At 39.6% G+C, this 11,773-nt stretch overlaps 1 protein-coding gene across 1 annotated transcript; it reads right to left on the bottom strand.

Moving 5' to 3' along the window:
- Positions 1-1,361: 1,361 nt before the first annotated feature.
- On the bottom strand, positions 1,362-11,773 carry LOC143563720 (protein CHUP1, chloroplastic-like). The gene is made up of 4 exons (XM_077051204.1): positions 11,647-11,773; positions 11,490-11,557; positions 10,348-10,920; positions 1,362-2,057 (listed from the first exon to the last, which is right to left on the bottom strand). Exons 1-4 carry the CDS (start codon positions 11,771-11,773, stop codon positions 1,362-1,364), a joined length of 1,464 nt encoding a protein of 487 aa, XP_076907319.1.

Below are 11,773 nucleotides of genomic sequence, written 5' to 3'. Positions count from 1 at the left end.
GCCAGGAATACCTTGGAAGTAAAGTAACCGTAAGACGAGCGCTGGTACAGTGTTAAGGCAAAACCCTTCACATACCTAGCGCTCCGCTGGGAATTGAAACCAAGAAGGATCTTCTGGGCAATGCTTGCGGAAACGGAAATAACATCCCCGCATAGCGGGAACGTCGAGAACTACGTTGTTTGAAGCTCCAGGAGGGAATTGGTGGTCTTAACATAATTGATCACTATGTTCAAAACTACCAAAACCCCATGGAGAATCCACACAAGTGGGACTCAACGCTCCTGACTTGCGAGGAGGTTACAGACCTACCCGCATCATACCCAAAGACCAAGCAGGAAACTCGGGCATTTCTGCAAGTGACAAGGACTTCCGCGGGAGGAATCCCCATGGAAAACCTTAAAAAACCCTTTTCAAAAACCCTTTGCTTAAGTCCAAAAGTTCACCTCACTTTATTAAACACTCATGAGAAGAACATTGGACTGGGGGGACTTGAAGAGGTAGGTCCCAGCAGAGCCCAGTTGGACCCGCAAGACTCACCTTGAAGAGGAACGTCCTTTAACTTTCGTATTAAATTAAATAAAAGAACTTCAAATATCATATTACTTTAAAAAAAAGTTTAAAATACAACGGGTTGAAAGTACCTTTAACTTTTGTTTTAAATGTGATACATAAAACAATTACGCAACTTTAAACATTTTAGTAAAAGAATCATGTAAATGCTTACCTCAGTCCGTGATCCGCTATATCTTATAATCAATATGATACAAATGATTTATGTGGGCTTCTTTTTTTTTATATATATATATATATATATATACTTTGAATTGTTATGTATTTAAGACTACTAATTAATTTACAACAATCGTACCCAATATATCCTACAAATAGCTTAAGCTATCAGTAGGGTCTGGGGGATGTAGACAGACTTTACCTTTATCCTTAAGGATAGAGAGGTTGCTTCCGACGATACCCTCAACTCGAAAGTGGGTAAATAAACAAGTAAAAATAATTAAGTAAATAAAATAAGAAAAATATCGGTATAAAAATAATAAATTAAACAATATGATATTAGTAAGTTTCATGTAACATTTCATTATAGATAAACTAAAACAAAACCATGTAAATTAAGCAAATAATAATAATACATAGAAAATAAAAATTATAATAATAATAAGGCAATTGGATATGATAGTAATAAAAATTATACATAGAAAATAAAAATTATAATAGTAATAATAATACTAATAATAATAATAGTAATAAAGGTTATAACAAGAGATCCACCCCTCCTACTAATTAATTTAGTGTGATACAAATAATAATCATACATATACATTTGCTTTCTATAAAAAAGAAAACTATTAAAAGAAACAACCTGAAGGGGAGCTCCTATGAGACTTTGATTTGGGACTAGAATCTTTCAAAGCTTCTGCATATTTCGCTAACTTGGATTTATGTCCACCCGATGAATTCGAACGACGACAACGACCACCGCCATTGTCGCCGGCTGACTCAAGATATTTATAAAAGTTTGATTCACTATGGCTGTGAGTTAATTTTTTTGACTCCCCTAATGGTAATTTTAATCTTAAACTCTCAGAAGGACTGCATGGAATAATATTCTCATTATTATGGCTATCTTTTCCTCTTATCACTCGCATTAGCGTACCAAAGAACGTATCGTTATCGTTTTTGTGATGTAACTGATTGTCGATGAACGATTCGTTAAACTCTCCTGAATCCGTGATGATAGAGGCTTGAGAAACTGACCATTGTTCGGAGTCTATGCCACCTTCTTTATCCGCGTATTCGAGGATTAGTTGTTTTGCTTTCTCTTGGGATTTTGGGCTTAATTTTTTACTAAGGTCCCTAGCGGCGGTTTTACCAGGTCCTGGTTGATAATGCCTAAGTTCGTATCGTAAGCATGCGTTAATCCACCGAAGATAAACGAGTTCCTCCACGTCTGTACATCTGTCTGCTTGCAATCGTTCGTTTTCTTTTGATAAATCTTCGTTTCGTTTCTTCAAACTTTCGTTTTCTTCTTTCACCTTTTCCATCTGCTGATTCAATCAACAATGCATGAGAAACGTTACTCTTTAGGATTTCTAAATACTAGATACGTAAAACTCGTTAGGCGGTCCCTAGCGGCCGACCCCCTACTACAAGTACTTTGACATGATAAATATAACACAAGATAATTATTGGATATTATATATACGTTAAGACAAACATAATTCACGTCAAAATAAGCATATTTTATATGAAAAAAAAACATAATTTAAAAATTCATGTTATGTTGTTATTTTTATTTTTTTACTAAAAAAAGAAAAGAAAAATTGGTGGCCGAGTTGACCTTGGAGGCCGAGTAATCTCGAGTACTCCGACTTTTGACCAAGTTGGACCTTGGCGAGCAATGGTGGCCGAGTTGGAAAAAGACGGCAAGGTTGAAGTCTGAGGACCTTGGAATCGCCAATTCCAAGGCCTTGGAATCCGACTTTTATAACACTGGTAAATACACTTTTTACTATTTTAATTTTCATATAGATGTAGTATACAATAAAATTAGAAATATAAACTAAGAATTAGTTAATTGGTAAAGTATTCATATAGTCTTCCCTCCTTAAAGAGGTTTCGTCCCTGAAACCTAACTATTACATAAACAGACTAGGGTAAAACTTGCGCATCTCATCCTCGGCCTCCCAAGTAGCATCTGATCCCTTGCGGTGTTTCCATATCACTTTTACCAAAGGTATAATCTTGTGACGAAGCTGCTTCTCCTTGCGGTCAACGATCTCTATCGGTTGCTCGATGTAGTTCAATTGTTCATCAACCTCAATGTCCATCAATGGCACGTGAGACGTGTCATCAGCTAGACACTTCCTCAGATGAGAAACATGGAAGGTTGAATGAATTCCTTCTAACTCATCGGGTAAATCCAGTTTATAAGCTACTTCACCCACACGATCTACAATCTTGAACGGTCCAATGTACCTCGGACTCAACTTTCCTCTTTTCCTAAAACGGATAATCCCCTTCCAAGGCGAGACCTTGAGCATCACATAGTCACCAACGTTAAACTCAATTGGTCGTCGCCGCTTATCTGCATAAGAGACTTTTGTCTGTCTTGAGCGGCTTTCATTCTTGCTTTGATCTGATCGAACTTTGAAGATGTTTCTTGAACCACTTCTAGGCTTCCCATTTCTTTCTGACCAATCTCACCCCAACACACCAGGGTTCTACATCGTCTACCGTAAAGCATCTCAAACGGTGGCATACCAATACTTGAATGGTAACTGTTGTTATAGGAGAACTCTGCCAGATGCAGATGATCATTCCAACTTCCACCAAAATCTAAAACACAAGCACGTAGCATATCCTCAAGGGTTTGGATCGTCCTTTCAGACTGTCCATCGATTTGAGGATGATACGCCGTACCGATGTTCAACCTCGTCCCCATAGCTTCATGGAATTTCTTCCAGAACCTAGAAGTAAACCGTGTATCTCTATCAGACACGATTGATAACGGTACTCCATGCTTAGCCACAACCTCATTAATGAACAAGTTTGCTAATGTTTCTGACGAGATAGCCTCTCGTATGGGCAGAAAGTGAGCACTCTTGGTCAAACGGTCCACAATCACCCAGATGGTATCATGTTGCTTAGCTGTACGAGGTAGCTTAGTTATGAAATCCATGGTGATGTGTTCCCATTTCCACTCAGGTATCTCTAGCGGTTGCATCTTCCCATAAGGCTTTTGGTGTTCGGCTTTGACTTGTAAGCAAGTTAAGCACTTACTAACATAATCCACTACATCATTCTTCATTCCTGGCCACCAGTAATCTCTTTTCAAGTCTTGATACATCTTTGTAGCTCCAGGATGGATTGAGTACCTTGACTTATGAGCTTCATCTAAGATTCGACTTCTAAGATCACCATGGCGTGGGATCCACATACGGTCGAACCTAGTCTTAACTCCATGAGCGTTTTCCACCAACTCATCTTGCTGGCCATAAATCCTTTCTTTCTTTACTAACCCTTCATCTACTAACACCTCTGACTGCACCTTGATGATTTCTTCAAAAAGACTTGGGTTCATGATCAACTTGTAGGACTTCACTGTTGCAAGGACTTCCTCATTCTTACGACTTAGCGCATCAGCGACCACGTTAGCTTTACCGGGGTAATACTTAATCTCACAGTCGTAATCCTTTATCAATTCTAACCATCTTCTCTGCCTCATGTTCAATTCTTTCTGCTCGAAGAAGTACTTTAAACTCTTATGATCTGTATAGATAGTACACTTAGTACCGTACAGATAATGCCTCCATATCTTAAGAGCATGCACTACAGCTGCTAACTCCAAATCATGCGTAGGATAAGTACTCTCATGGACCTTCAACTGTCTAGATGCGTAAGCTATCACCTTCCCTCGTTGCATCAACACGCAACCTAACCCTTGATGCGAGGCATCAGCACAAACAACGAAATCCTCGTCACCATCGGGTAGAGCAAGGATTGGAGATTTCGTGAGTCTCTTCTTTAATTCTTCAAAGGCTTCTTCTTGAAACTTTCCCCAACTGAATACTATCGACTTTCGGGTCATACCGGTCAGCGGTGCAGCTATCTTGGAGAAACCTTCGATGAATCTCCTATAGTAGCCAGCTAACCCTAGGAAGCTTCGTATATCAGTCGGATTCTACGGAGTCTTCCAATTCGTTATCGCTTCAATCTTAGCTGGGTCTACGGTAATCCCTTCAGGATTAATCACGTGACCTAAAAATTGCACTTCTCTTAACCAGAACGCGCACTTCGAAAACTTGGCATACAACTTCTCTTTCTTCAGAGTCTCCAATACCTCTCTCAGATGCTCAGCATGGTCAGACTCGTTCTTTGAATAAATCAATATATCGTCAATGAAGACGATAACCGACTTATCCAACATCGGCCGACACACCCTATTCATCATGTCCATAAATGCTGCAGGAGCATTTGTTAGACCGAATGACATTACGAGGAACTCGTAGTGTCCATACCGCGTTCGGAACGCTGTCTTAGGGATGTCTGCCTCCTTCACCTTCAGCTGATGGTAGCCTGATCTGAGATCTATTCGTGAGAACCAACTTGAACCTTGCAGTTGGTCAAACAGATCATCAATCCTTGGCAAAGGATATCTATTCTTTACCGTAAGCTTATTCAACTCACGATAGTCTATGCACATTCTCATACTTCCATCCTTCTTTTTCATGAACAATACTGGTGCGCCCCACGGGGAAACACTTGGTCTTATGAAACCTTTGTCGAGGAGTTCTTGCAGTTGGGAAATCAATTCTTTCATCTCGGACGGTGCTAGATGGTAAGGCGCTTTTGCGACAGGTTGGGCTCCTGGTATTAACTCTATCCAAAATTCTATCTCTCGCTCCGGTGGCAACCCCGGAAGTTGCTCAGGGAATACTTCTGGGTAGTCGCGCACAATAGGAACATCTTTCATTTCTTTTGTCTCGGCCGTAGCGTTGACGACATACGCCAGGTAGGCACAACACCCTCGCCTTAGCAAACCCTCGGCTTTTATCATCGAAATGACATTAAGCCCAGAACTTTCCTTATCACCATAAACCGTCACCGCACTACCATCCAAGGACTTTAACCTTATTATCCTACTCTTACATACTATCTGAGCCTCAAACTCAGACAACCAATCCATCCCTAAACCACATCGAACCCTCCTAAGGTCATAACATACAAGGTAACAGGGAACTCATGTCCCTCCAATTCTATCCTACAGTCTTTAACCATTTTCATTATTTTAACCGAAGTGTCACTAGCGGTTTCTACTATAAGAGTCTCAGACACTCGGCAACATTTCATTTTAGCTAGTTTACTAAATGGTGTGGCTACGAAACTTTTGTTTGCGCCCGAATCAAATAATACAATAGCGGAAACACCGTTCACTAGAAACGTACCTGTGACAACATCCGGAATCTGCTTGGCTAGTTCTTGGGTCAGCATGTCGGCTCTAGTTCTTGGCCTAACTTGATCGGCATCCTTCCTTCTACTACGTCCAGCTTCACTCTCGGTACACTCCCTAGCAAAATGACCCGTCTTACCACACTTGTAGCATGCAGGCTTAGAACTGCACTCATGAGCATAATGACCTGCCTTCCCACACTTGTAGCAAACATTCGACCCAAATCTACATTCTCCGGCATGTATCTTTCCACACTTATGACATGTATCCGAACCCTTTCCCCACCTACACTCACCACTGTGTGCCTTGCCACAAGTCTTGCACGACCTGTTCTCCCAAACTCTCGGCTGCTTGTTCTTAGGGTTCCACATCTGGGTACCGGGTCGTTTAACTGGAGCGACCCATTTCTTCTCTTTCTTCTCGTCTCCCACCACCACATCATCCGCAGCCAAGTCTGCATCGACCATTTCTGCGAGTTCGACAGCAGAATCGAAAGTAGCAGGTTTACTTGTCCTGACTAACATGCGGACTCTCTGTGGTAATCCCCTCACGTAACACTTGATCCTTTTAGCCTCAGTGTTGACCATATCGGGCACCAACCTAGACATTCGATTGAACTCGGTGGTGTACTCACGATGTGTCATTGTCCCAGCTTTCAAGTTTAGGAACTTCATCTCCGCCCTTTCAACCTCGGCGTCAGCACAGAACTTCATCATCACTAACTCCTTCAGATCGTCCCACTTCATCTCTTTGATCTCTTCACGGGTCTTCCTCTGCTCCACACTCTCCCACCAATACATAGCCTCATCTTCAAATGATTGGGTGGCATAACCGACAGCTTGGTCAGGACGACACTCGCTGATTCGGATAATTTTGTCCATGGCGGTTATCCACTGAAGAGTAGCGATTGCATCTCCTAAACCAGTCAGCTTAGGCGGGTCGCAACCTTTGAAGGACTTATAGTTGCAACCGCCTCGGCCCCTCTTCCCATCATCAACTTTCACAGACCTCACCTCACTTGAATCACCCTTTTCCCTCTCATCATCTTTCCTACCATTACCACCTGCCCCTTCAACGGTTCTTTTACGGCTTCCAGCAGACCCTCCCGGAGTAATATTTTTCACAGCAGTGGCTACAGCTTGAACAATAGCTGCTTGAATTGCGGGATCCAGTTGAACTCCTTCATTGTTTTCCGGGTTTCTTCCAGCTGCGCTTCCTTCAGCTTCGGTGTTGGAAGCTGTCTCAACCGAAGGTTGCTGGACACGACGAGGCCTGCCGCGTCGTCCAGTGCGACCTCCAGCTCCAACAATGTCTCCAGCTCCAGCCATCGTATTCTAAAAGGGAGAACACAAACATCATCACTCAAGGAACTATTTAGTACAAGGATAGCAAGGCTAACAGGTAATAACAGTGGCCAGCTGTGACTAGCTGATCACGTTGCTTTCGTGTCCTATACACTTCCCTTTATGAGTCTATTTGTGCTGGTTCTACTTAAGCAGTTAGTCAAATCAAACAATCAATTATTCCTATCCCTGTCGTTCACATATCTTTTCTTTCTCATTAACATATATCATTTAATCATACAATTTACCTTTACTGATCTTGCTTGAGCGACACATGGCATTCTTGGACTGGCATCTTCTTTCCTTTCTTACTTAAATCCCATTATCTGTTCGAGTCTAAGCATGTAGGATGCTTAAATCTCTCGAACTTTTCTCTGATACCAACCTGTAAGGCCCCGTTACCGGTAGCCCTACTTTCGTGTTGGATTTACTCATAAACGCAGTTCTAAATATCAGAGTTAATTAAAACATTCGCGGAATATAAAAGCTTTCATAAAACATTTCATAACAAACACGTCTTGTCTTAAAACATCATTTTGTCTTTCAAAATAAACGAAACATTAAATTTAAACGTCTTGAGTCTTCCGATGCCAGCTTCTTATTCAGTGCCACGTGTCTCCTCAAGCGAGCTGCCTCATCCTACTTACCTGCGTGCATACTAAAAGTCAGCTACGCTGAGTGAGTTCTAGTTAATCATACACTATACAATACACATAAACTTATATTCTTTCATTCATACTTTCTTACTTTCATACTTTCTTTTGTATTAACTTACTTTCATATCTTACGTTATAAAGAGCATTACGCCCTACATTCCTCGAGTATTATTAGGGCTCGGTACCCTCCTTCCTCGAGTATTATTAGGGCTCGGTACCCTCCTTCCTCGAGTATTATTAGGGCTCGGTACCCTCCTTCCTCGAGTATTATTAGGGCTCGGTACCCTCTTTCCTCGAGTATTATTAGGGCTCGGTCCCTCTTTCCTCGAATATTAGTAGGGTTCGGTTCCCTAGTTCTTGAATATTAGTAGGGTTCGATTCCCTCTTCGTTACCATACAACCATCCTTTCCTTCTTTTATTAACGTTATCACATTCATACACATAAGCATACATATCATACTTACCTTATACTTAGCGTTACAACCTGACAGTACGTGCAATATCCGAAGATCGTTCACGTACCATCAAGCAATCATTCAAACATTTCACATTATTCACATAAGGCATACACTTATCTCTTAGGATAAGCGTATTAACAAACATATTGAGTATGCACACAGCCCCGAAAACATAACACATAAATGGGGCTAGAAACTCACCTGAACACGGTTACGTTCACCGTTAATCGTAATCCCTTTCCTCAGTTGTGCACGGCTGACTGTATAACAAGTATACATATCAATTAACTATCACTACTTATATCATCTTTCTAGTCTTAATTACTACCCACAACGAACGGGGGTCCGGGGGCAGCGCCCCTGGCAGCGGGGTCTAGGGGCGGCAGCCCCTAGCAGGGTCCAAGGGGCAGAGCCCCTGTCTTAGCACATTTTTCATTAGGTTTTTAATTTATTTTCTAATCGAACTTGACTTTAGGCGAAGTTAAACCTTAGGCGAACTTAGCTTTAGGCGAAGTTGTCATCAGGCGAACTTAGCTTTAGGCGAAGTTAACCTTAGGCGAACTTAGCTTTAGGCGAAGTTGTCATCAGGCGAACTTAGCTTTAGGCGAAGTTAACCTTAGGCGAACTTAGCTTTAGGCGAAGTTGTCATTAGGCGAACTTAGCTTTAGGCGAAGTTAACCTTAGGCGAACTTAGCTTTAGGCGAAGTTGTCATCAGACGAGTAGCTTTGCAGGCGAAGTTGTCATCAGGCGAACTTAGCTTTGCAGCGAAGTTTTTATCAGGCGAACTTAGCTTTGCAGGCGAAGTTCATCAGACGAACTTAGCTTGCAGGCGAAGTTGTCCAGCTGCGGTACTGTTCGTTCTTAACTCCCTTAATCATCTTCGTTTCTTAACCAAATAACTCGATTTAGGTATCCACGGAATCGTCTGACCAGCGCCTACAAACCCCAACCATCAAATCGACCTAACATCGATGTTTAAAGGGTGCGATTTAGGCATATATGTTACGGGTTCTTTTATCAATCGATTAACCCATCAAATCACAACCATTTTCAGTAAGTTTAGCTTTGTTGGATTCGTTTTTACCATACAAACACAGATCTATCATTTCTATACTAATCCAAACCTAAACGAACAAGTTCTCGATATAAACGTACCGTAAATGAATCGAACTACGAACACGAGCTGGTCTTGCTGCTTTGGTTCGTCACGACGATCTAGCACCAACAAGCTCGGGTCCTCGTCTTTGGATCTTGGTTCGGGTCTTGTGTTTTTTGGAGTGTGTTAGAGAATAAGATGGAAATGAATGTTGGTTTAGGGTTTAGGGGATATTTATATCCCTTAAAGCCCATGGACCTAAGGCCCATTCTCATTTAACCCATTTCAATTAATCTAAGTCCATGATCCGTTCTTTACTCGATATTAATTAATTAATAACGCGAAATCACAAAACGTAACTTTCTTTATTCAACATTATAAATTTTAGGATGTTACATCTGAGGACCTTGGAATCGCCAATTCCAAGGCCTTGGAATCCGACTTTTATAACACTGGTAAATACACTTTTTACTATTTTAATTTTCATATAGATGTAGTATACAATAAAATTAGAAATATAAACTAAGAATTAGTTAATTGGTAAAGTATTCTATTACCAAAGTAAGAAGAAAAATTAATAAAAAAAATGTTCACAATATGATTTGGGTAAACAGATATGAATATTTTGGATGAGTAGTAGGGTATCAGTTAATACCTTACTCGTGAAAATTTTAAAACCAATCTCATATCTGGATCCCATACTTGACCCATTATCCATTTTGAAAGTTTCGTGTTTCAGGTTTACCCTTCAGGATTTGGTTTATTTACCATCAAACAGTTAATTATTCGTTAGAAATAAACTGAAAAAATGGGATTGATCCGCTTACCTCGCCATCTTCTAACATTGATGTAGCAAGATTTTGAACACAATCTAATCTATGAGCTAAATCCGTGTTTTCCGACAGCAAATTATGGTTAGTTTTTCTTAACTCTTCAACTTCCGACACAATCTTTTGTTCATCTTCCTGCATTTTTTCAAATCGTTGTTGGAAATCCAAACTTTGTTTTTCACTATGTTCGTCTTCTGATTTAATCCTCTTTTTCAACATCTTTATTTTGGCTCGCGCAGCTTCAAGATCCGCTACAACTTTCTTGTAGTCAGCCATTTGTTCCTCAAATCTTCTAATATCAGCTTGTAAAGACTCTATTTTTAGAGCAAAAAATTTAGCTTCCATTTTATTCAATTTTAGACGGTTTTGAAGCTCCATGACTGTAGTTTCTTGCTCTTTTAGACCATTGTATTCAAGTAACTCGATCTCTAAGTTACTCTCTCTTTCTTTAAGGATTCTGACCGTGTTTCTTAGGTTCTTGATCTCTTGCTCATGAGTATCCTTTTCTGCTCGTGAATACCCTTTGGTAGATTCTATATTTGGTTGTCGAGATTCGGTGTTGTTTTCTTCCTACAGTACGAGAAAAACAAGACTTTCACTAAATTATTGCAAGAACAAAAACAGTAAATCTTAATAATTTAATCTTGTTATTAAATGTTGATGTTTTCAAAAAAAAAAAAATCATTTTACATACTATGTGTATGTTATGTATATAAAAAATCATTAGATTAATATGCTAATATATATTAATTTAACCTTTGAATGTTTATAACTTTATATATATACACATATTTAGATAAGATAACCTAGAGATGACTTACACATCTGTTGGTTATATACATAGAAAATTAAAATTGGTTCATGATTTATTTTTTTATATTTAAGTCAGATGAATAAAATTTGTATTCCAATCTTTTCCTTATACTTTTGTTGTTTTTAAGATTAAAGAGAGACATAATTTATTTTGTTATTTGTTTCTCACAAGTGGCAAACAACTTTGTTCCGCATAGAACCAGCCTCATATATAATACACAATAACCGACCCATTTTCTATTATTTATATAACTATTGTAGACTAAAAAATCTTGAATATAAAGATGATAAAAGAACAAAATTGGTATATATAAACAGGTTCTTACATGTTTATCTGATGCCTGAGGATCAAAATGGAGATGATTGCCTTTTGAATTTGCCTGCCTTTTGCAATCTGAACAAACATTCTTCATTAGAAAGTTATGAACAAATAGATTTTTGTAGGAAAACAAACAACATAATCCGAATGTTTACGATAGTCACTTGGGGATCGAGAAGCTTTCGATCTTTTGTGTATGATCAATGAATAAAGAACACCACCAAGAGACAATGCTAAAGCCGCCCTGAATTTCCATATTACCGTGGCTATATCTATATTTTCGTTCCCCAT

The sequence above is a fragment of the Bidens hawaiensis genome, unplaced genomic scaffold (genome assembly GCF_021521415.1).
Source record: "Bidens hawaiensis isolate Kalapana, Puna unplaced genomic scaffold, B.hawaiensis_p1.1 tig00021509_1, whole genome shotgun sequence".
Lineage (NCBI taxonomy): Eukaryota > Viridiplantae > Streptophyta > Magnoliopsida > Asterales > Asteraceae > Bidens > Bidens hawaiensis.
The sequence above is the reverse complement of the archived record's forward strand: the minus strand, read 5'-3'. Positions and strand labels throughout refer to the sequence as shown.